We start from the raw sequence: 26,450 nt of genomic DNA, 5'->3' as shown, positions 1-26,450 counted from the left end.
TTGTACCTCAGTCTCCAACAGAGACAAAAAAATTCTGTCTCAGATATATGAGCAACACCATTTAGCAACCAAAAGAAAATCTGCAGATGCTAAAAGTCGAAGTAACACACAGAAAATGCTGGAGGAACTCAGCAGGCCAGGCCACATCAATGGAAAAGAGTATGGTCGACATTTCAGGCCGAGACCCTTCAGCAGGACTGGAGGGAAAAAAGATGAGGAGTCAGAGTTAGAAGGTGGGGAGGAAAAAAACTCAAGGTGATAAGTGAAACTGGGATGGGGGAGGGGCGAAGTAAAGAGATGGGAAGTTGATTGGTGAAAGAGATACAGGGCTGGAGAAGGTGGAATCTGATGGGAGAGGATAGAGATCATGGAAGAAAGGAAAGGGGGAGGCACACCTGAGGGAGGTGATGAGCAGGTTAGGAAATAAGGTGAGAGAGGGAAAGGGGAATAGTGAAGGAGGCTGGTGGGTGGGGGGGGGGGGAGCATTACCAGAAGCTCAAGAAATTGGTGTTCATTCCATCAGTTTGAAACCATTGAAGGGCACCCCCAGAGAGGCCAACACAGTTCTCAAGGCGATCTAGGAGAATGTTATGATCAATTGTGTTCAAGGCAGCACTCAGATCTAAGGGAGTTGGAGCTAAGACTCTGTTGGTTTCATTGCTGAGCCTAAACTCGCCGGCAATTTTGGTAAGGGGGACCAAAGGGGCACTCCATGCCGTGGCATGCTCTAAGACCTTCGTAAAACTTTTCTAAAATATTGTTATTCAGGTAGTTGTTGGGTTGGTTGAAAATGAACTTCTTAAGAACCTTGCTCAGCAAGGGAAGATTTAATAAAGGCTGGTACCTTACTGTCAAAGTTTGGCTTTTTAGGTAAGGGTTTGACAGCCACAATTTTAAAGACATCTGGAAATCTCCAACTTCAGGGGATGTGTTAATAATTTATCTAACAGAAAAACACTGCTAAGAGTTGCTAAAAAGTGTGGTAGGGGCAGGGTCAATTCAGCAAGTACAGTCGGCCCTCCTTATCCGAGTATTCTGTATGCGCAGATTCAACCAACCGCGGATGGGGAAACCTGGAAGTTCTCTCTCCAGCACTCGTTGCTTGAGTATGTACAGACTATTTTTTTCTTGTCATTGTTCCCTAAGCAATACAGTATGACAACTATTTACATAGCATTTACATTGTATTGGGTATTATAAGTAATCAAGAAATGACTTAAAAGTACAGGCAGTCCCCGGGTTATGAATGAGTTCCATTCCTGAGTCTGTCTTTAAGTCGGTTTTGAAGTCGGAACAGGTACATCCGGAATTATTTAGCGTCAGTTAGTCAAACGTTTTTCTTAGTATGTAGTACATATTTTACATTTCTATGCATATAAAACACTTAAGAAACATGCATATTTCAAAAATTTAACCACTGCGTTGCTTAGTAAGAATTGTAGCTTTTATCAGGGCAGGGCCTTTCACATTTTCCATTAAAATTATTCCGATCATTGACCGACTGTAGCCTGACGCTTTTCCAATGACTGATGGCGTTTCACCTTTTTCCGATCGCGTTATTACTTCCACCTTATTTTCAATGGTGATCATGATTATTTTCGTGAACAGAAACACTGCGGATTCAGAGCTGTGCCGCCAGGTCCTAATGTCCTCCGCACGGAGACATGTTAAATATAGTCCTAGGTTCCGCTGGGTCCTAAAGACCACCGCTCTGATACATGTTAAATAAGGGACTTGGGTATCCGTGGGGAGGGGTCCCAGAACCAATCTCCTGCGGATAAGGAGGACTGACTGTAAACTGTTTACTCGATGTCAAAATTTTAGAGTTCTGAGTCAGAAATACTTGTAAATTTTGACATGGTTGCATTTTTCAGAGGTTGGATATAGAGATTATCAGTATCTGTAGCTTCTGTTCTATATAAATATATGCTATATCCTACATAAAATGGTTGTGGGGGAGGGAAGGGTCAGATAGAGTAGATTATAAGGTCAGCACAGCATGGTGGGCTGAAGGGCCTGTAATGTGCTGTTCTATTCTTATGAAAATAATTTCCTTATCTCTAATTACACTTTACAGATATAGTTAAACCTGGGGTAAAATCCTCCTGTTTTACCAACTTTAATCAGTATACAGAAACAGATGTATACCAGTATTTTCAGAAGCTAGATTGCATTGACATCAGGTGGAAGTGAATTTCAATGTGTATGTGGTACTAAATGCCATGTGTAACACAAAAATGGATGATCGGTCTTACAGAAACCATCAAAAAAGTTGATTAAGTTTTTGTTTTACTTTTGTCTCACTGGGATACAATAGCACAGATCAATTCTGTCACTGTATAACGTAGGTATAATACTAGTGGGGATAGGCCTGTCACAGTATAACACTGGGGTACAGTACCAATGGAAGTGGGTCTGTTTCTGTATAGTACTGGGGTATAGTACTGGTGGGGACAGATATGTCACTATATAACAATGGGGTACAGTACAGGTCAGGACAGGTCTGTCACTGTATAACACTGGGGTATTGTACTGTTGGAGATGGGTCTGTCACTGTATAAATGGTACAAAATGGGTCTGTGTCTGTATAACACGGGTACAGTACTGGTGGGGATGGGTCTGTCACTGGATAGCGCAGGAGTACAGGCCCAGTGAGGATGGGTCTGTCACTGTATAACGCTGGGATACAGTACTGGTGGGGATGGGTCTGTCACTGGATAGCACTGGAGTACAGGCCCAGTGAAGATGTGTCTGTCACTGTATAACACTGGGATACAGTACTGGTGGGGACTGGTCTATCACTGGATAGCACTGGAGTACAGGCCCAGTGAGGATGGGTCTGTCACTGTTTTACACTGGGGTACAGTACTGGTGGGGATGGGTTTGTCATTGGATAGCACTGGAGTACAGACCCAGTGAGGATGGGCCTGTCATTGTATAACACTGGGATACAGTACTGGTGGGGACTGGTCTGTCACTGGATAGCACTGGAGTACAGGCCCAGTGAGGATGGGTCTGTCACTGTATTACACTGGGGTACAGTACTGGTGGGGACTGGTCTATCACTGGATAGCACTGGAGTACAGGCCCAGTGAGGATGGGTCTGTCACTGTTTTACACTGGGGTACAGTACTGGTGGGGATGGGTTTGTCACTGGATAGCACTGGAGTACAGACCCAGTGAGGATGGGTCTGTCATTGTATAACACTGGGATACAGTACTGGTGGGGATGGGTTTGTCACTGGATAGCACTGGAGTACAGGCCCAGTGAGGATGGGTCTGTCACTGTATTACACTGGGGTACAGTACCGGTGGGGACTGGTCTGTCACTGGATAGCACTGGAGTACAGGCCCAGTGAGGATGGGTCTGTCACTGTATTACACTGGGGTACAGTACCGGTGGGGACTGATCTGTCACTGGATAGCACTGGAGTACAGGCCCAGTAAGGATGGGTCTGTCACTGTATTAATCCGGGGTCTGTTGTGATTAAACTGAACCACACAGAAGCTATAGCTGGGAAATATATAAGTCTTATTCACTCAGTAGATGTTCAGGCGAACCCCACGTTGTAAGAATCAGGTATATTATTACTGATGTACATTGTGGAATGTGTTTTGTGGCAGCAGTACATGGAAAGGCAGACAAATTTCTGTAAGTGACAGAAGCCAAACTTTGCAAAAGAGGAATAGCACTACACAGAAAACACTGGGCGAACTCAGCCAGTCGGCCAGCATCTACCGAGGGGAATAAGCAGTCAACGCTTTGGGCCGAGATCCTTCATCAGGACTGGAAAGGAAGGGGACAGAAACCGGACTTGCAAACACAAAGATAACAATAAATAATCGACTAGTTTCGTTGGCTGTATTCACCTGCTTTAACACTTTTGAGTATAATTCAGTAACTGAAGGATTACATATTTACAATGGTAGCATATCCCAAATAGCTGAACCGTTTTGAATAATCAGTAGGAAAAACTGGTCGAAGAGCCTCTAGTATAGACGTTCAAAACATACACATTGGAAATGGTCCAGAGGAAATTCACGAGAATAGTTACTGGAATAAAAGGATTAACATATGAGGAGCGTTTGATGGCTCTGAGTCGGTACTTGTGAGCGTTTAGACGAATGGGGGAGGAGGAAGATTTATCTCATTGAAACCTATCGAATGTTGAAATAAAGTAGATATGGAGAGGATATTTCCTGTAGTGGGTGAGCCTAGGAACACAAGGCTCCCCTCAGAGTTGAGGGACGTCTATTTAGGACAGAGATGAGGAACTATTTCCTTAGCCAGAGGGTGGTGAAGCTGTGGAATTAATTGTCTCAGATGGTTGCACAGGCCAGGTCATTCGGTATTCTTATGGCAGAGGTTGATAGGTTCCGAATCAATCAGGGCATCAACGCTTACAGGGAAAAGGGGTTGAGAGGGATAATAAATCAGCCATGATGGAATGGTGGGGCAGATCCCTTTTGTCCAGAGTTAACAGATGACTCTCCTAATAAGCAACCAGCCAGAACAGTAAGGAACAAAACAGAGCAGCGCTGAACTGAGCATTAAGTAATCGGGATGTGTGAATCCAGGCAATAGCCACCTGATACCTTCCCTGACATCATTCTGAAGATTTCAAAAGCCACCACTTAACAAGGCCATTGTTCTATTGTCTTCACCTGCCTGGTTTCAGTGGGGTGGGATCGGGATGTTCCCCACCCAATGGTTGGTTTCAGTAGACTCAGTTTATTTGTTGGAGGAGAATGGTGAACAGGTTTTATTCCCTGAAAGCTGATTCTCATTTTGAATGGATCCATAATTATGTTCTCCAATATTCCAGATTAATTCCAAATAGGATCACCGCTGTTTAACCTGGGTAGTAGATCGGTGGGGAGAACTCTTTCCACTGGGATACTGCGACAGACTAGTATTGTACCTCACTGTTACCCAGTGTACTCTCTCTGTATAACACTGCAGTACTGTACCAGTGGGGGCAGGTCTGTCAGTGTATAACACTGGGGTACAGTGATGGACAAGTACTGTACCTCACTGTTAAAATTGTGTACTTTCTGTGTATAACACAGGGTACAGCCCTGTGGGGACAGCTGTCACTGTATAATACTGGGGTACAGTACCGGTAGGGAAGGGTCTGTCACTGTATAACACAGGTACTGTACAGGTGGGACAGCTCTGTCACTGTATAACACGGGTACAGTACTGGTGGGGAGGGTCTATCGCTGTATAACACTGGGGTACAGTATCAGTGGGGATGGGCTTGTCCATGTTTAAGACTGGGATAAGTGACAAACTAGTACTGTACCTTACTGTTACACTGTGTACTCTCTCTGTATACCACAGGGTACAGCCCTCTAGGGACAGCTCTGTCACTGTGTTACACAGATATAGTACTGGTGGGGATGGGTCTGTCACTGTATAACACTGAGGTACAGTAGTGATGGGATCAGGTCATGTCCAAAGTAGATGGAAACACAATCTCGCTGGCTGTCCACTCGGCCTTGGATCAACTGGTTAATGGTAATATTTATCTCTGGCAGCTGTTTATTGATTACGGCTCAGCGTACAACACAACCATAACCTCAGTTCTTATCAACAGGTTCCAGAACCTGGGCTTCTGTACCTTCCTCTGCAACTGGCTACTTGACTTTTGCACTGCGAGACCACAATCTGTGCAAATCGGAATTATGGTCTCCTCCTTGCTGACTATCAACACTGGTGCACCTCAAGGATATGTACATAGCCCACTGCTCTACTCTCTCTACACCCATGACTGTATATCTAGGCACAGAAGTCGTGGTCGTCTTCAACTCCGACGGATGAACAATAACAACAAGGCACAGCTCAAACACTATCAATAAATTTGTTGATACTATTGATGGAAGAATTTCAAATGGTGATGAGGAGGCGTACGGAGTAAGATAGATCGGTGGTGTCACAACAACAACCTTGCACTCAACATCAGTAAGACCAAGGAATTGATTGTGAACTTCATGAAGAGGAATTCGAGGGAGTGTACACCAGTCCTCATTGAGGGATCGGAATTGGAAAGGGTGAGCAGATTCAAGTTCCCGGGTATCAACACACAAAAATACAACTGCAGATGCTGTGGATCAAAGAGTACGTACACAACGCTGGGCGAACTCAGCATGTCAGGCAGCGTCTGTTAGAAAAGTGTAGCCAATGTTTCGGGCCGAGTCCCTTCAGCTTGGATTTCCCGCATCTGCAGATTTTCTCTTGTTAATGTTTCAGAAACAGCTCCTTGTCTTCCACCATCTGAATGGACACTTCCTCAGCATTTTTTCCTCTCCTTTTGCACTACTCATTTTATTTATTATTTTATATGTACTTAATTTTTAGTATCTGTTACTGTACTGCTGGAAAACAACAAATTTAACCACATATGCTGGTGATATTAAATCTGATTCTGTAGAACACTGGCGTACAGAACTGTGTGATGTCGGTGCTGGTTTGGCAAGTGGAACAGTGAAGGGCGGTGGCTGGAGCAGCTTAAATAATGGGGTTTGTTTCATTAACACAAAGCGTGTTTTCTGTGAGCAGCCTTGGAAGCAATTTGGGCTGTAAAACAAGCTTTGCACTACCTGATATAAAGGACGTCGTGGGAGAAGTCGCCTGTTCCCCGCTGTCCTGCCCTGTCGTTATCACAGAGCGCGCATCTCCTGCCTGTCCTCTGGCCATGATCACATTACTCTTCCTGGGAGCTCACTGTGCTCAAATCGGCCCTGACTTTTTCTATATTGAAACAGTGACCACACAAAGTGCTTCACTGATGTGAATTGCTTAGGCATTCACTTGGATGAGAATGGTCTTATGCAAATGGAAATCTTCAAAATTCAAAGTAAATTTATCATCAAAGTACATACATATCAAATATACTGAGATTAATCTTCTTGTGGGCATTTGCAATAAATACACAATAGAATCGATGAAAAACTGCACAAACAGACAAAAACGACCGACATGCAAAAGGCAACAAATTGTGCAAATACATAAAGGAAAAAAAAACCATAATAACAATAAATAATAAATATTGAGAATGCGTTGTCTAGTCTTTGAAAGTGAGTTACTTGCTTGTGGAATCAGTTCAGTGAAGTGCACTCTGCTCTTTGTTCATTTTCTCCGTTCAATAAGTGTAGCATTTCCATTGACCCTCTGAGAGCATGTCTGACTCCAGTGTGTACCTTTCTCATTAACGGTGAGCTTCAAGTTCCCAGAAGTGAATGAACATCACTAGATTTCTGTCCTTGTTCCACCACATTGATGGAACGACCAAGAATACTCACCAACTCAAATACTTCCACAGGAGGCTAAAGAAATTCATCATGTCCTTATCAACCCTAACTAATGCACCATAGAAAGCACCCGGTCCAGGTGCATCACAGTTTGGCATAGCACCTACTTTGCCTATGACTGCTAGAAACTGAAGATAGTTTGGGTACAACTTAGTACAACCCAAGAACCAGCCTCCTCTCTATGGATTCTGTATAAACTTTTTTCTGTCTGAGAGCAGCCAGCAAAATCAAAGACCTCACCATCCCCAGGCATTCTGTCTCCCATCAGGCAGAAGATACAAAAGCCTGAAAGGACGTAAGACCAGTCTGAAGGACAGTTTTGACCCCATTTTATAAGCCTATTAAATGGCTCCATTATTATTGTTTATTATCATTGCCTGTTACGCCATTGGTGTTTAGGGCAGCAATGAAGGTCCTTCATCTCTGGCAGTGTTCGGGGCTTCCTTCTTCGTTTCAGAAGCTTCCTCTCCGTAAATGGTTCTCTAGTAAGATAAAATTAACCTTGCAATCTATCCTGTACAGCACTTCCTGGTCACCAACCAACAGGAAAGATGTCAGTAAGACTGAGAGAATATAGAGAAAATTTACAAGGATGCTGCCAGGACTAAAGAACCCAAGTTATTGGGGAAGTTTGAATAGGTTAGGAATTTATTCCCTAGAACATAGGAGAATAAGGAGAGAATTGATACAGGTTGGGCGAGACTAGAGCTAGAGTTCATGGGTTAAGGGTGAAAGGTGAAATGTTTAAGGGCAACATTGGGGAACATCTTCACTCAGAGGGTGGTGAGAGTGTGGAATAACAGCAGAAGAGGTGGATGCAGGGTTGATTTAAACATTTTGGGGAAGTTTGTATAGGTACATGGATGGGAGGGGTGTGGAGGCTTGAGGTGCAGGTCGATAGGACTGGGCAGATTAATAGTTTGCTAAGGACTAGATAGGCAGATTGGCCTGTTTCAGTGGCTCTGTCTGGCTCTTGCACTTTATTTTGCATTATTAGTGTTTTGCCTTTTTCTGCCTCAATGAACAATGTAACATTATGATTTATATAAACAGTATGCAAGGCTAGCTTTCCACTGTGACAGTATTAAACCATTTCCATTACCCTGTGTAGTGGAGTAAACTATCATCGATCCCAAATACTAACCATCTTTTTCTCTCCTTTTGTGGAAAGGAACAAGAAAAGAAGCAACTGACGATCCAGGGGCCATTCGACGGAAAAGGTAATTGTCAGTCTTTGTGTGTGGTTCTTGGCTGGTGCTGTGAGTGCCGGCTGGGAAATGAATCTCAGGGTTGTATATGGTGACATATACGTACTGTACTTTGGTATCTACTTTGATCATTGAGACACTTCAGTGATTCGCCCTCCCAGCACTTAAACCAGTCAAACTTTGCACAAGTTCTTCTTGCAATCCTGCAGAAATCACTCATCCTTGTACCACCATTTGGATCCAATCCCAAAGATCTGAGTTTGTCATTTGTGGACACACCAGTGCCATGTAAGTGCTCACACTTTCTTCTTCCTGTTGCCATCAAGCAGGAGGTACAGGAGCCTTTAGGTCCCACATCACCAGCTTCAGGAACAAGTACTACCTTTCAATCATCAGGCTCTTGAACCAACGTGGATAACTTCTCTCATGTCAACATCAAACTGATTCCACAACCTTTCAACTTCCAAGGATCCTACAACTCAGGTTGCCAGTATTAACTGATCTATATCTGTATTTGCATAGTTTGCCTCTTCTTTTGCACATTGGTTGTTTGTCAGTCTTTCAATGATTCAATTGTACTTATTAGTTCGACTGTGAATGCCTGCGAGAAAATGAACTTCCGGCTGGTATATGGTGACGTGTACATACTTTGATAATAAATTTACTTTGAGTTGGCACTCCCTCCTTTTGTATGCCTGATTAACAGGGCCCGATTCCTCACGGCAGGAATTGAAGAGAGTTGGTTAATGATTGTTAACAGAGTAAATGCTGACTGCTCAGGCAACATAGCTGAGCTGATGCACTACTGCAGTGCTGAGGGAGAGTTGTAGTATCAGGCGTAGTATCCTTCAGAAGACGTGTTCAGGTGCTGCTCTCTCAGAAGAACATTATGATTGTAGAAATTTGCCCTTATAATCAGAGGGTGGAGAGTATTTGCTCTCACTCAAGAAGAATTGATGGGCCAGATGGCCTAAATTTTGATCCTATCTCTTATGATCATATAATCTCACACTATAGCAACAATTATTGCTTTGGAGTCACGGGAACTTACAAAGATTACCTTTATTTGTTGTGCGCACGTTGAAGCATACAGCGAAATATGTCATTTGCATCAAATTAAGTCAGTGAGGATTGCGCTGAACAAGTGCTGCCACACTTCCGGCACCAACATAGCATGCGTATCAGATACTAACGCCAGTCTGAACACCCTTGGAATGTGGGACGAAAGTGGAGCGGCTGGGGGAAACCCACACGGTCAATGGGAGAAGGTACAGACAGCAGCGGGAATTGAACCCCGATCGGTGATCACTGGCAGTGTAGAGTGATTGCACTAAATTCTCTGTGAGTGTGCCACCCCAGAATTACTTTTGTGCTCTAGTAAGGGAAGAATGTAACATCGAAGCAGATAGAGCAGACAGTTGCTGGTCTCATTGTTGTAGGAATGACCTCCCTCTCCCTCGACAGAGAGAGAGAACCTGTCTGAGACTGTAGTTTCTGATGGACTGTGGATCAAGGACTCTCTGGGGCACTCCTGCTGTTGCATGCATAGTTGTGGAGTGGGGGGGGGGGGGGTCAGTGCTTCTGCTAGTGCATGTGGGGGGGGGGGTAGGGTCGATGCTGCTTGTGCGGGGGGGGGGTGAGGGGAGGCTTCGGCACTTTGATGTTTCTGTCATTCATTCTATGGGGTTTCTTGTTTCGTGGATGCCTGTGAAGAGAAAGAATTTCAGGTTGTTCACTGTATACATTCTCTGATATTAAAATGAACCTTTGAACTTGACAACTGTGAGCAAAGCTAAGTATTTTGGGACGTCCACAGAGGTATGTACTCAATAAATGCTTGTTCCTTTTAATCCTTAGAAAGCCAGTAGGGTTCAAAGTAATTTTGTTATCAAGGTATATTTATGTCACTATGTAGAGTGAGGTAGAAATTTCCAGAAATTCGCCCCTCTGTGAATGAAATTCAAGCACGTCTGCATCTAAAATGACTACCCACTTATCTTGCAACTCTATCCCCTCAATTGAGACAGTGAAACATTCTCAGCATCTACCTGTCTTGTCCTTTTATGACTTTATTATGTATGTTTCAATATGATATAAATTTTACTTTGAACTTTGATTACCCCTCATCTAAACTCCAAAAAATACCATTCCAAATGTAGTAGTTGTATGCAAATTTATTAGGGCACGACTTCAGGATTGAAGGACGTCCTTTCGGAACTGAGATGCGGAGAAATTACTTTAGTCAGAGGGTGGTAAATCTGTGGAGTTTGTTGGCACGAGCGGCTGTGGAGGCCGAGTCACTGGGTGTATTTAAGGCAGAGATGGATAGGCTCTTGATTAGACAGGGCATTAAACGGTATGGGGTGAAAGCAGGGGAGTGGGGATTGAATGGCAGAACAGACTTGATGGGCTGAATGGCCTACTTCTGTTCCTATGTCTTATGGTCTTACAACCCTGAGATTTGTTTTCTTGTGGGCATGTGCAATAAAGCTATAGATTATTAAGTATAACAGATCGATGAAAGACCACACAAATTTGGGTACTAGAGGACATCGAATGGTCTGAATACAAAAAGAAATAACAACAATAATTATTGTGAAACATGAGATTAAGTGTCCTTGAAAGTGAGCCCGTGGGATGTGGGTAAGTGTTAATAATGTGGCTATAATGTGCTGTGAGGTCCGGGACTCTGCTGGGAGGAACAGGCCCCCAGTCCTTGGGGTCGCATTGCCGTTGGCCGTTGGCGGGGCTGTCTTAATACACTCGGCAGAGGATGGTGCTTGGAGAAGCTGTGCCGGAGGGGATGGTCGTCCGCTCGGAGGTTTGACGGACTCGGAGTCCGCTGCGGTCAGGTCGCTTTCAGTGTGTGCTGCGTCTGCGAGGCTGAGTCGGGCGGCATCATGGAAGTCCATAGCTGGGGTATTCCCTTCTGCTGCCTGCGTGGGATGGCGAGTCTGTCGGGACCCTGAGGACTTGTGGAAACTGTGTGGTGGTTTCTTTTGAACTTATAGTCCTTTAACATCTTTGGACTATTTTTACTGTGCCCATAGTCTGTTTTTTTTATCAAGTATGCTATTGTTTGCACTGTTGTATCTATGTGGTTTTGTGCAGGTCTTGTAGCTTTAGTTTTTGGTCTTCTTTGTCTGGTGGATTTGGAGCTCCTTTCCGGGGAACGCGCTAAGATGGTAGCACGATATTAATACGCAGCAGCCTCTCCGGACTCTGGATTGGGGATTGCCAAACGTTATGTGGATTTTCTGGTGTAGTCTGTTTTGCCATATGCTTTTGTGATATCATTCTGGAGGAATGTTGTCTCATTTTTTTAACTGCATTGCATTTGTGGTTTCTAAATGACAATAAACTGAATCTGATAAGAAGGTAAGGCATAGGAGCAGAATTACACCATTTAGCTTATTGAGTCAGCCATTGCATCATGGCTGAAGTAGACCATAGGAGCGTATAACGACAGCATCAGTATGATAGAAATAGATTCATGATCCATTTGGATGAAGAGACTGAAAGAAACATTGCAAATATTTGTTCATTATGTGCCATGATGTATGGCATGGGTGATTATGGTCTTTTCACGTTGATTGTTTTTGGCAAGTGTTTCTACAGAAGTGGTTTGCCACTGTCCTCTGGCCAGTGTCTCTACATGATGGGCGACCCCTATCTTGAGACACTGCCTCTTAAAGATGTAGTCGGTGGTGGTTAGTGTTGTGCCCGTGATGGAGCTGGCTGTGTGTACTGTGTTGTGGTCTGGAGTACTGAAGAAGGGTGTCGTCCCAAAACATTGACTGTTTACTCATTTCCATCGATGCTGCCTGACTTGCTCAGTTCCTCCAGTATTTTGTGTGTGTTGCCTTGGTCTGGAGGAACATTGTTTTGTTTGGCGGTATACATATATAAGGTTGTAATGACAACAAACTTGAACAACCCTCTGCAGCCTCCTGCGATCTTGTGCGTTTCAGTTTCAATATGTAATAGTATTACCTTCTTTTGCAAACAGTATGTATGAATAGGCTCTAGTTTATATTGGAGCCAGTGACCCTTTTAAGAGTGGCACCTTCAGTCTCCAAGGCAGAAACCCATTAATTTGTACGTCTCATTAACTATTGACTGCCTGTGTCAGGTCCAAGAATCAGGTACTCTGTGTTCTCTTCCGTATAACTCACACAGGAAATTCAGCGATGATGAACTGACATATACGCACTGGACACACATCCAATTTTAGCAGCTAGTATCAATTTGTTCCTTATCATTTGATCAATGCAGGTTTTAAAGTGAATGGTTCCTCTTACAATGACACCCTTTGTTACTGCTGATGATTCAGTCTCCTTTTGTTGCCCTCTTTTCGTTCACAGGAGAATTAAAAATGATTCAGTCATAGAATCGTAGAGAGGGACAGCACAGAAACAGGCCCTTCAGTCCATCTAATCCATGCCAAAACCATTTAAACTACCTACTCCCATCAACCTGCACTTGGGACCATAGCCTGCAATACCCCTACCATCCAAACTTCGTTTAAACATTGAAGTCGAGCTTGGATACACCACCGGCACTGGCAGCTCTTGCCACACTCTTATGGCCCTCTGAGTAAAGAAGTTTCCCTTTATGTTCCCCTTGAACTTTTCATCTTTCACCCTTAACCCATGACCTCTGGTTGTAGTCCCACCCAACCTCAGTGGAAAAAGCTTGCTTGCATTTACCTGTATTTACCCCTCATAGTTTTGTACACTTCTAACAAATCACCTCTCAATCTTCTTTGTTCCAAAGAATAAAGTGCTAACCTAATTCAATCTTTCTCTATTAACTCAGGTTCTCCAGACCTGGCAACATCCTTGTAAATTTTCTCTGTACTCTTTGAACCTCATTTACACCTTTCATATAGGTAGGTGATCGAAACTGTACACCATACTCCAAATTAGAGTATTTTTTAAACCGCGGGACAACATTAGATATCCTCCAATCCTCTGGTACCTCTTCTGTCACTAAGGAAGTTTTAAATATCTCTGCCATGACCCCGGCAATTTCTGTTCTTCCCTCCTCCCATAGGGTCTGAGGGAACAGCTTGTCAGGTCCTGGGGATTTATCTAACTTGATTAGCCTCAGGATAGCAAACACCTCCTCCTCTGTAATCTGTACAGAATCAATGAGGTTGATGCCACTTTGCCTCACTTCTGTAGACTCTGTGTCTGTCTCCTGAGTAACTACAGATTCAAAAAATTATTTAAGACCTTGCCCATCTATTTGGCTCCACATATGGATTACCATTCTGGTCTTCCAGAGGAACAATTTTGTCCCTTACAATCTTTTTGCTCTTAAAATATCCATAGAATCCCTTGGGATTTTCCCTCACCTTGTCTGCTAGCGCAACTTTATGCCTTTGTTTAGCCCTCCTGATTTCTACTTTAAGTGTTCTTTTGCATTTCTTATACTCCATGAGCACCTTGTTTGGTCGTACCTGCTATGCACCTCCTTTTTTTCTCTCTGAACTTGTGCCTCAACATCTCTTGAAAACCAAAGTTCCTTACGCTTGTTATCATTACCTTTTATTCTGACCGATGCATACAAGCTTTGTACTATCAAAATTTAATCTTTGAACGCCTCCCACTTACCATTGCCAGAAAACAGCCTGAGCAGATCCACACTTGGCAGATCATTACTGATACCATCAAAATTGCTTTTTCGCCAATTTAGAATCTCAGCCCGCGGACCAGACCTACCTTTTTGCCTACTTTGAAACTTAATTGTATTGTGATCACTGGGTACAAAGTGATTCTACACAAACTTCAGTCACCTGCCCTGTCTCATTCCCAAAAAGCAGATCCAGTATTGTACATTCTGTCATTGGGACTTCTGTTTACTGATGAAGGAAATTTTCCTTAACATATTTGACAAAGTCTATCCTATGTGATCCTTTTACAGTATGGGTTTGCAGGTCAATATGTGGAAAGTGAAAATAACCTCCTTATAACAGCCTTATGTTTCTTGCAGCATTCTGTGCTAACTTTACAAATTTGTTCCTGTAATTCTGGCAGATTTTTGGGTGGTCTGTAATCTAGCCCCACTAACGTGGTCATACCTTTTTTAAAAATTTCAGTTCCACCTATAACACTTCACTAAATGAGTTCTCCAGTCTGTCCTGACAGAGCACTGCTGTGGCACTTTCTCTGACTAGTAACGCCACCCCGCCTCCTTTAATCCCTCCTGCACTGACACATCTAAAACAGTCTACCTTTAATCTGCCGTCTCCTTTTGAATTTAACTAGTCCCACTCCCTTTCGATAATTAATACATTTTTCAAGGACTTTACGACTCATATTCTTGGTATTATTCATTTAAAAACATTCACAGAACAACCTTGAGCATTGCCACACAGGAACAGGCACTCCTGTCCCCAATGCTGTGTCATACAATTAAATTAATAATCAAATGGCCAACTAAATTAAATCCTTCAATTTTCCTCACATTCATGTGCCTATCTAAACAGATCTTAATTATTCATAATATATTTGCCCCTTCCACTGCCCCAGGCAGCACATTCCAAGCACCCACAACACTCTGTCTAAAAAAAACTTGCCCCTCACATTGACTTTGAAATTACCTCCTTTCATCTTAATAACATGCCCTCTGGTTTTAGACAGTTCAACTCTTGGAAGAAAGATACTGTCTGTCTAATTTGTCTATGCCTCTCTTAATTTTTATAACTATCAGAGTCTCTGTCGCTCAAGAGAAAGCAACCCAGGTTTGTCTAACCTCTCTTTATAGCACATTCCCTCAAACCATGCAGCATCCTTGCACCATCTGCAGAGCCTCAACATTGTTCCTTTAATGGAGCGACCAGAACTGTATGCAAGAATCCAGAAGCAGCCTTAGAGTTTTATAAAACTGCAACCGAACTTCCTGACTTTTGAACTCAGTGCCTTGACTAATAAAGGCAAGCTTGCCATGTGCCTTCTTAATCACCCTAGCAACCTGCGTAGCCACTTTCAGGGAGCTGTGAACTTAGATCCTAAGATCCCTCTGCTCATCAGCACTGTTAAGGGTTTTGCTGTTAAAAGTGTTCTGCCTTTTTACACTTGACTTACCAAGGTGCAAAACTTCACCTTTGTCCAGGTTAGACTCCATCTGCCATTCCTCTGCCCATATCTGTGGCTGATCTATATCCTCCTGTGATCTTTGCCAGTCAGTCACCTACCCTATCCACACCACCACCAATCTTCGAGTCATCTTTAAACTTATGAACTCACATATCTACCTGTTCACCCAGGTCACTTATGTACATCACAAACAAAGAGTGCCCAGTACAGATCCCCGTGGAACATCACTAACCTCTGACCTCCAGCTAGAACAAGCCCCTTCGACCACCACCTTCTGTCTTCCATGGTCAAGCCATTTTGAATCCAAACAGCCAGCTCACCATTGATTCCATTGATATATTAACCTTGATGAGCTATCCATGAGGGTCCCTGTCTATACTAAAATCTATGTAGGCAACATTCTCAGCTTTGTCAATCACTTACATCACCACATCAAAAAAAAAATCAATCTAGTTACTAAGACACAGCTCGCCCCTCACAGAACCATGCTGGCAATCCTTAATTAGGCCGTGGTTTTCCAAATGCAGAAAAGAGGTACCTCATGTCCCTGATAAAGAGGCCTCTGAGTGTATGTCAATGGTCTTCTTCTGCAGTAGGCGATCCACTTCAAGGTTTGACACATCGGTGCGCAGAAGAGCATCTCTGAACGCACAATGTTAAAGCACGTGGTTATTTGAGTTACTGTCACCTTCCTCTCAGCATGAACACTTCTAGCACTCTCCTCTGACTTCCCTCATTAACAAGGAGTTTTTGCCCACAGAACTGCCGCTCGCTGTTTTTATTTTTGTTCTTTGCTCATTCCTCTGTGAACTCTAGAGACTCTTGTGAAAATCCCAGGAGATCAGCAGTTTCTGAGATACTCAGACCCTGTCTGGCAACAGCAATCACTTCATGGTCAGAGTCACTTGGATCATATTTCTTCCCCATTCTGTTGTTTGGTCTGGACGACAACTGAACCTCTTGACCATGTCTGCACGCTTTTATGCATTGAGTTGCTGCCACGTGGTTGGCTGATCAGATATTTGCAGTGATGAGCAGCTGTACTTAATAAAGTGGCCACTGAGAGGCATGTATTTGAAATCTATCATTGAATCTGTTTGGTCAGATCATATCAACTTGTTGCATTAGGTAAACTACCTTCATCTCACCAGATTCTTGAAGCATTGCAGTGTGAAGATGTCTTCACTGGTTGGAGGGTTGTGCTGGGTCAGTGATCCCCTGTCGTAAAGTTCTTGGCTAATGTCTCTTCCCTTGGCCAATGGTCATTACATGAGCTATAGCGTCTTGACTAATGGCTCGACAAAAACCAATACACTCCTGTCATCTGGGAGCCAAGCCATAGTCTGTGTTAACAACCTTCCTTGATCTCTCTACCTCAGCTTCATAATTCTTCACTCATTCAAGTTCAAGATTATTGTCATTCAACCATGTCTACCAGCAAGCAAAACAATGTTCCTCGGAGCTAAGGAACACAACATGGTAGGTGTAACTCACTCGCAACACACAAAGTAATATTACCTCAAATAAAGTAACAAATAATAAGGTGTATTTATGACACAAGTTAAAAGGTGAACAGTATTACGTGACTGGCACATTGTATATGATGAGACCTGGGCAGTGGCAGGAAGAAGCTGTTTCCCATTTTAACACTTATTGTCTTAATGCTGCAGTACCTCCTGCCTAATGGTAGGAGGTGAAAGAGATTGTTCGATGAATAGAGGGATCTTTAACAATGCCTAGGGCCCTGTTAATGCAGAGCACCTGATAAATATCTCGGAAGATGGATACTGATGATGAGCAGATCTCGCAAGGTTTATAATCATAATGTAATATAGCATGGAAAAATGTCAATTGGTCCAACTCCTCTACACTGACCACTGTTCTCACTAAACCCTCCCATTTGCTTGCATTATGTTCATTGCCCTCTTACAACTTTCCAATTCATGTATGTATCAAATTGCCCTTTGAATGATAAATGCAAGAGATTCTGCAGGTGCTGGAAATGTTGAGCAACACACACAAAATGCTGGAGGAACTCAGCAAGTCAGGCAGCATCTGTAGAGGGGAATAAACAGTTGACCTTTCAGGAGGTCTTGAAAATTGTTCTTGTTATTTTCTGAAACCACATTTTCAGGCAGCTCCCACCTTCCACGTGAAGAAGTTGCCTCCCCTGTTCCTTTCAAATCTTTCCACACTCGCCTTCAACATAAGACCAGGAGACATAAGAACAAAATTAGACCATTCACTCCATCTGGTCTGCACTGCCTTTCAATATTTGATAGGTTTCAATCCCCTAAGAAAGTAGAGGAGCCTCAAGTCCCACACCACCGGTTTCAGAAATAGTTATTACTCTTTAACCATTAGGCTCCTGAACCCATGTGGAAAACTTCACTCACCTCGGTACTGAACTGATTCCACAGCCTATGGGCTCACTCTCAAGGACTCTGCAACTCATGTTCTCAATATTACTTATTACTTATTTATTCATTATTTTTATTTACTTTTGTATTTGTGCAGTTTGTCGCCCTTTGAACATTGCTTACTTGTCCGTCTTTGTGTGTAGTTTTTCATTTGTTTCTTTGTATTGACTGTGAATATCTGTTATAATCAGTCTCAGTGTAGTATATAGCGACATTCTGGATATAAACTTTGATAACAAGTTTACTTTGTTCTATGTTTGATGATATTAGAGTAAATCGTGAAATGTAGAATTTCCTTGGAACTTCTCTGTTCATTAGTTGTAGATGTGTAGATGGGGCGGGGTGGAGAGAACAAGAAGAATTATGTGAGAGTGATAATTTGATTAATGAAGACTTTCCTAAAGCTGAAAAGAAGTTAAAAGGTTGGCACTGGGAAAGTAATGGGGAGGGCAGTCCGGGGGTGGGGGGTGGGGGCATCTAATTGAATAAAGTGATCACGTGAGGAGATCTCTCTGATTTATTCACTCCGAGTTGGCAGCCCTAGGCCAGGAGAGCTGCCTGAGTGTTGCCATGGCGCTAAACCTTCTTTAATTTAAATGAGTTCACAAGGAAACAGACTGTGGAAATGACAACTGAACATTGCTAGTCCTAACGTTCCTGGGTGCGCAAAGTCTTTTTTTTAACCTTTTTTTTCCACTTGTGAAATTCTGGATGTCGGGGCGTCCCAGCGGAAGGAAGAATGGAACTCATGTTAAGCGAGGTAGCATACTCACCACTGAATTATCGGCTCCAGAGACCTGTGAACGTAAACTTGGCTGAAAGTCCAATACAGTATTGACGGAACACTACGCTAGCAGAGATGTCATCTTTTAGCTAGGATCATTAAGCCAAGGGTCGGTTTGTCCTCTGAATGGGAGGTACAGTAAACTCTCTGTGGTCTGCGTTGAAGTGGGGCAGGGTCACTCACCTTGCTGACACAAGGCATCGCAGATACCGGAGTCTGGAGCCACGCACAAGATGCTGGAGGAACTCAGCAGGTCAGGCAGCATCTTTGGGGAGGGGGGAAAGTGGAGAGTCGACATTTTTGGATCGATGCGCAGACTGTAAGACAGAGGGGAGATGGTCAATTAAAAAACAGGTCGTGGGGAAGAGGTGAAATGAGCTAGCAAGCAGTAGGTGATAGGCAGATGGGGAGGGCGAGCGGTAAAAGTGACAGGGACTGGCAGATGACAAAGTGTTGCAGATCGCCCTGCTGATGCTGGAAATCACGAGTAACACACACAGATGGAGCAGCACAGTGCCGTGGTGGTTATTGCAATGTTTTATAGTGCAGCTGACATGGATTCAGTTCCTGCCACCGCCTGGAAGGAGTTTGTACGTTCTTCCCCTGATCCTGTGGATTTCCCCAGCTGCTTCCGTTTCCTCCCACAGTCCAAAGCTGAACTGGTCGTTAGGTTGATGTGGCGTTGTAAATTGTCCTGCGATTAGGCTAGGATAAATCAGGAGATTGCTGGGCAGCGCGACTTGAGGGGCCGGGAGGGCCCTCAATAAATAAATAAACACAGCAGGTCAGGCAGCCTCTGTACAGGGGAATAAACAATCAATGTTTCAGCAGGTCAGGCAACCCTGGTACAGGGGAATAAGCAGTCGATGTTTCAGCAGGTCAGGCAGCCACTGTGCAGGGGAATAAGCAGTCGATGTTTCAGCAGGTCAGGCAGCCTCTGTGCAGAGGAATAAGCAGTCGATGTTTCAGCAGGTCAGGCAGCCTCTGTGCAGGGGAATAAGCAGTTGATGTTTCAGACTAAGACCTGTCATCAGGAGAATAGAATCTTATATGAAAGGAAGGCAGAGCTTGTGGCCAAATAGGGGAATAGGGGAAATAGGGTGAAGTGTGTTGGACATTTGGACTGTAGGAAAGCTTTTTCTTGGTCAATAACTTTTTAATTCCAGTAACATCTCTGACAAAACAATTAACAATCTTTATCATGTTGATGGGAATAGGGGGCTAAATAACTCTGTGCAGATGGGCTATGGAGTGTACCACCCTGCATCCCTGATTGCTTTTCGGAAAATTTTTATTTGTTTTATTTAGAGATTCAGCGTGGGAACAGGCCCCTCTGCTGCAATGAGCTGTACCGCTCAGAAGCCTAGCTGTTTAACGCTAGCCTCAATACAGGACAAATTGCAATGAGCAGTTAACTTACTAACTTGTATGTTTGTGGTCTGTGGGAGGAAACCAGTGCACCCTGTGGGAGCTCACACAGTCTTGGAGAGGACATACAAACTTCTTAGATATGGCGTTGGAATTGTACTCCAATTTCTGGAACACCCGAGCCATAATAACATTGAGCTAGCATGCATAGACACGTGTGAAGTTTGTGCACCTTTCTACCATCAGGCTGTAGATTCAGATGCATAAAGTCAGGAACGGTCTGGATGGGAAAAATCTTCTTCCCTCAGATCATTAGGCTTCTGAATTCTCTGCCCCATCACTTTTGAAGTGTAACCGGATAATTTTATTGTACCTTAACAATATTTAATTTATGCCCTTTAATGTATCTAATGTGTAATTCTTACTTTCCAAAGTTATTGTGTGCTACATAGGTGTTATGTGTACTACTGTGCTTTACACCCTGGCTCAGAGAAACGTCGTCTCATTTGGCGGTATAGTGTCCTTATAGTTAAATGGCATAAACTTGACTTGACCTGAAGTGTTGAATCTGTTAAAAGTTGCAGTCCAAGTGCATGTCATTCTGTCTTCTAAATACCCTTTGATTTGATTGCAGAAAATGCAGTTCTATATCAGAACTATAAGGAGAAGGCACTGACTCTGAATAACGGGGACTCGGACGAAGATTTGGATCAAAATGTCCAGTCGGAGGAGAAGATTGTTGTGCAGTTTAAGCCAATTCGCTCTTCCTGGAGCCAACTCTCTGTGGTAGGAGGATTAAACTAACTCCGCATTGCTGTGAATGCCAGAGTCCTAGAGCAGAAATAAGCCCTTTGGCCCATCTCATTAGTGCTGACCAAATTAGTTGCATTTGCCTGTGTGTTTGGTCCATATCATATCCCTGGAGTTCATGGAACTATTTCAGAGGTTTTTTCAAAATTTGCACGTGTACCCGCCTCTACCCCTTGGGTCCCACAGGTTCAGGAACAATCATCACTCTACAACCATCAGGCTTTTGAACTGGTGAGGGTAACTTCACTCACCATGACTCCACACAGATTCTACAACCTGCAGACTCATTTTCAAGAACTCATGCAAATCATGTTCTCAGTATTTTTAATATATTTGCACAGTTTGTCATCTTTTTGCACATTGGTTGTTTGTGAGTCTTTGATTATAGTTTTTCAAAGTTCAAAGTACATTTATTATCAAAGTATGTATACATTATACAACTTGAGATTTGTCTCCCTGCCGGCAGTCACAAAACCTTTATAGAGTCTATCGTGTTTATTTATTTCCCTGTAAGTGGCTGCAGAAAATGAATCTCAATGTAGTACATGGCAACATATCCAAAATTTAATAATGTATTTACCTTGAACTTTGAACTTCTGGCATATAACCAACCACCCTCTGTGTGGAAAATTTTGGCCCTCAGTTTCCCTTTAAATTTTCCCCTTCTGTACCATTTAGTTTTAGACTCTCCTACCCAACAATACACCTTCTCTATGCCCCTCATGTCAGCACAGTCACGTAGTGGTTAGCACAAAGCTTTTCAATACTAGTGACACAGGTTCAATTCCCGCTACTATCTTGTAAGGAGTTTGGTCGTTCTCCCCATGACCACGTAGGTTTTCTCCTGGTGCTCCGGTTTCTTCCCACAGTCCAAACGCCTACCGTTGGTAGGTTGATTGGTTATTATAAATTATCCCATGATTAGGCTAGAGTTAAATTGGGGAGGTTGCTAGGCAGCACAGCTTGAAGGGGCAGAAGTCCCTGTTCCACCCTGCATCTCAAGAAATAAATAAATTTCGCCTGTGCCTTCCTTAAACTCAGAAAGCCCATTGAGCCCCGAGTTAACCATTAACCAGCCATTTACACTGACACTTTTATTCACCCCACATTCTTGTTAACTCTCTGCAGATTCCACCCTTCACCTGTGCAGCAGGAGCAATTCACAATGGCCAGTTAATTTTGCAAAGTCAAAGTTAAGTTTGTTGTCAGGTGCACAAGTGCAGTGGAAAGCTGACTTGCATCAGCATCACAAGCACGTCCTAATCAGATACTGGGGCATCATGGTGGAGTAGCAGTTACCATGAAGCTTTACAGTGCCACTGAGCGGGGTTCAACTCCCTGTTGTGAAAAGTGCTCAAAGTCGTCATGGTGTTGTTGTGCTGAGGAAGGGATAAGGGTTGTGCTGGTTGGTTCAAGAACCAAGTAAAAGTAACTGTACCTGGTAGGGTGGGACTTCAGGGATCTCTAGTTGCTGCCTGATGGCAGCTGGGAAAAGGTGGGCATCTCAGATGATGAATGTTGCTGCCTTGAATCAGCTTCTCCTGTAGTTTTTGAGTGGAACGGCTGAGTCCACTACTCCTCACAAACCTCCTGCATCACTTCAGCTTGAAATTGCCGAACCAGACTGTGATGGAACCTGTCAGTAACTCTCAAAATTACAACTACAGAAGTCAGTTAGAGTCATCGGTGCCATGTTGAACCTCAAAACTCAAAGTAAATTTGTTAACAGGGAACATATATGACACACAAATTCATTTTCTTGTGGGCATCCTCAATAAATTTATAATAAATAATAACCATAATACAAACGTTTGTAGAATCAATGAAAGACAGCATCAAATTAGGCGTTTAACCAGAATAAAAAAAGATGACAAACTGTGCAAATACAAAAAGAAAGAAATATTAGTAATAAATAAACAATAAATATCGTGAGCTTGAAATAAAGAAACTTTGAAAGTGCGTCCATAGGTTATGGGAACAGTTCATTGAGGGGGCAAGTGAAATGTTGTGCCGGTCGGAAAATGGACCTCTTTAACCTGATTGCATCTATGTGCTGGACTCATGGCAGGTCATTTGATAGGTGAACACCCAGGAATGTGACACTACTAACCTTCGCCATTTCCAGTCACCAGTGTGGAGTGTCTGATGTTCACTCTCCTTCCCTTCCTGAATTGGAAAGATAAGGTTTGGTTTCAAATCCTCAGGCTCTCATGGAGAGTAGTCTTGGATTATTCTCTATCTGTGAGCTGTGCATTCAGTTGGAATTGCTAATTGCTCAGTTATTGTCCCAAGTACTGAGATAGGGTGAGGAGTTGTTACATGCCATCCAAGCGGAACATTCCTCCTGTAAGCACATCCAGGTAGTAAACCATGACTGTGTGCGTTTCCTCCGGGTGCTCCAGTTTCCGAGGGTGGATGTGTTAGGGTTAGTGAGTTGTGGGCATGCTATATTGGCACTGGAGGGATCGTGATTCTTGCAGGTGCCCCCAGCATGTTCTTAGACTGTGCAGGATTTGAATAAAACAACACATTTCACTGTAACTTTTGATATACTTGTGACAAATAAACCTAAATTTAAAAACCTTTAATCTTTCAACTGAAAACTGCATGCAGAATATACTATTACAGTTAGAGAAAGTGCAGAGCAGGTTGACCAATTGCAAAGGCCGTGTTGAGGTTGATTGGGGGATCAAGGGTTCACCTCTAGAACCAGTGTGGATAACTTCACTCACCTCAACTCTGAACTGGTTCCACAACCTACGGGCTCACTGACAAGGGCTTTACAACTCATGTTCTCAGTATTAATTAATTATTTATTCATTTAAATAGTCTTGATTTTGCACATTGATTGTTGGGCAATCACTATAATTTTCATTGATTCTATTGCATTTTTCTGTTCTACTATAAATGCCTGCAAGTACATGATAATATATATGGTGACATATAGGTACCTTGAGAATAAACCTCTTTTGAACTTTGATCTATAGCATATGAGAACTTACAATATAGTCCGTCAACAGGATTGAAGATGTTCTTGATTTATTTATTGACATACAGCGTGGACTAGACCTTTCTGGCCCTTTGAGCTGCTCTGCCCAGTAATCCCCAGTTTAATCCTAGCCTAATCATGGGACAATTTACAATTATCAATTAACCTACCAACTGGTACGCCTTTGGCCTGAAGGAAGATACTGGAGCACCCGGAGGAAACCCATATGGTCAAGGGGAGAATATCCAAACTCCTTACAGGCTGTAGCGGGAATTGAACCCCGCTCGCCTGTATAGTAAAGCGTTGTGCTAACCACTACCGTGCTGCCCAAAACCTAGAGGTGGGTGTTCCCAAGCTTTTGCCCGATGGAAGAGTGGGAAAAGGGAGACTGATTGGAGTGGGAAGTGCCCCTGATTATATTGGCTGTTTTCCTGAAGGAATGGGAAACACAATCAGTGGCCACTTTATTATGTGCCTCCTGCACCTAATAAAGTGGCCACTGGGCATATGTTCATGGTTCTCTGCATCTGTAGCCCATCTACTTCAAGGATCGTCGTTTTGTGCATTCAGAGATGCTCTTCTGCACACACTGTAGTAACACAGGATTATTTGAGTTATTGTTGCCTTCCTGTCAGCTTGAACCAATCTGGCCATTCTCCTCTCACCTTTCATTAACAAGGCATTTTCATTCACAGACTGCCACTCACTGTTTTTTTGATTTTCTGCACTGTTCTCTGTAAAATCTTGAGACTGTTGTGCTTGAAAATCCCAGGAGATCAGTTTCTGAGACACTCAACCACCCTGTCTGGCACCAACAATCATTCCACAGTCAAAGTCACCTGGATCACATTTCTTCCCCATTCCGATGTTTGGACTGATCAACAAATGAACCTCTTGCAGCACACACAAAATGATGGAGGAACTCAGCAGGTCAGGTAGTATCTACGGAAATGAATTAGCAGTCAACGTTTTGGGCTGAGAACCTTCTGCAGGACTGGAAGGGGGAAGACACCTGAACAAAAAGGTGGGGGAAGGGGAAGCAGGAGAGCTGGAAAGTAATAGGTGAAGCCAAGTGGGTGGGAAAGGTAAAGAAAGGGCTGGAGAAGGAGGAATCTAACAGGAAATGATTGAAGAAAGGGAAAGGAGAGGGGAGGTGATAGGCAGATGAGAAGAGCCAAGAGGCCAGAGTGGGGAATAAAAAAAGAGGGGAGGGTTTTATTTTTAAACTGAAAGGAAAAATCGATATTAATGCCATCAGGTTGGAGGCTACATAGATAAAATACAAGGTGTTACTCCCACACCCATATGTAGTCTCAGCAAATTGACGACCAACCCATTGCTGAACACAAACTATCAATAGATATCTTTTATAATCCTACTGATTCCCATGGTTATCTTGACCCATACCTCTTCCCAACCTGTCTCTTGTAAAAATGCTATTCTCTTTTCTCAGTTCCTTTGTCTCCACTGCATCTATTCCCAGGAGGTGGCCTTCCTTTCCAGGGAATCAGAGATGTTCTTCTTCTTCAAAGAACAGGGTTTCCCTTCCTCCATTGAGGCTGTCCTCACCTCTTTCTCCTCAATTCCATTGGGAGGCAGGGTTTGAGGGTCGGCACAACATTGTGGGCCGAAGGGTCTGTAATGTGCTATACTATTCTATGTTCTATGAACATCCGCGCTCACCCCATCTTCCTGCTGCCTTATCAGTGATAGGCTTCCTCTTGCTGTTACCCACCATCCCATGATCCACTGCATCGAGCTCATCATTTTCCACAACTTTTGTCATGTCTGAATGGGTCCCACCACAAAACATATCTTTACCTTTCCCCAGTCTCCGCAGGGATATGTCTCTCCATGATTCATTTGCCCCACTAATCTCCCTCCTGGCACTTTTCACTCCCAAGTGGCTGAAGTGCTACACCCGCCCATTCACCTCCACCCTCACCACCATTCAGGGCCCCAAACGGTCCTTCCAGGTGAGTCAACACTTTACCTGTGAATATGTTGGGGTTGCCTATTGTGTCCAGTGCTCCCAATGCAGCCTTCTCTACATTGGTGAGACCCTTTGCAAATTAGGGGAATGCTTCGTCAAGCATTTCTGCTCCATCTGCTAAAAGCAGAACTTTGTGGTGGCTAGACAACTTAATTCCCATTCCAGCATATTGATCCATTGCCTCCTCTTGTGCCAAGAGCAGGCCACCCTTAGGGTTGAGGAGCAACCCCTTGTATTCTCTCTGGGTAGTCTCCAATCTGATGGCATGAATGTAAATTCATCCTTACTGTTTAAAAAAAAATACCTCCCTTCCCCTCTTCTTCCATTGCCCACTCTGGCCTCTTCCTACTTCTCACTAGCCTATCAGCTCCCATTTGTATCCCTCCTCCTTCCCTTTCTCCTATGGTCCACTCTCCTCTATCAGATTCCTTCCTCTCCAGCCCTTTATCTTTCCCACCCAC

General features: G+C 43.5%; 1 protein-coding gene across 3 annotated transcripts in view; it reads left to right on the top strand.

Annotated features, from left to right (window-relative positions):
- LOC132406609 (rho guanine nucleotide exchange factor 26-like) overlaps positions 1–26,450 on the top strand; it is a 218,438-nt gene that overhangs the window by 17,129 nt on the left and 174,859 nt on the right. For 2 of the 3 annotated variants that reach the window (XM_059992420.1, XM_059992427.1), the window contains exons 3-4: positions 8,486–8,534; positions 20,832–20,983. In XM_059992420.1, coding sequence (XP_059848403.1) covers positions 8,486–8,534; positions 20,832–20,983 — 201 coding nt within the window. Of the gene's footprint in view, positions 1–8,485; positions 8,535–18,689; positions 18,806–20,831; positions 20,984–26,450 lie in introns of those variants that run through there. The other variant, XM_059992432.1, reaches the window with a different exon arrangement.

The sequence above is a fragment of the Hypanus sabinus genome, chromosome 2, assembly GCF_030144855.1.
Source record: "Hypanus sabinus isolate sHypSab1 chromosome 2, sHypSab1.hap1, whole genome shotgun sequence".
NCBI lineage: Eukaryota > Metazoa > Chordata > Chondrichthyes > Myliobatiformes > Dasyatidae > Hypanus > Hypanus sabinus.
Note: the sequence above shows the minus strand (reverse complement) of the source record. Positions and strands in the feature narration are given on the sequence as shown.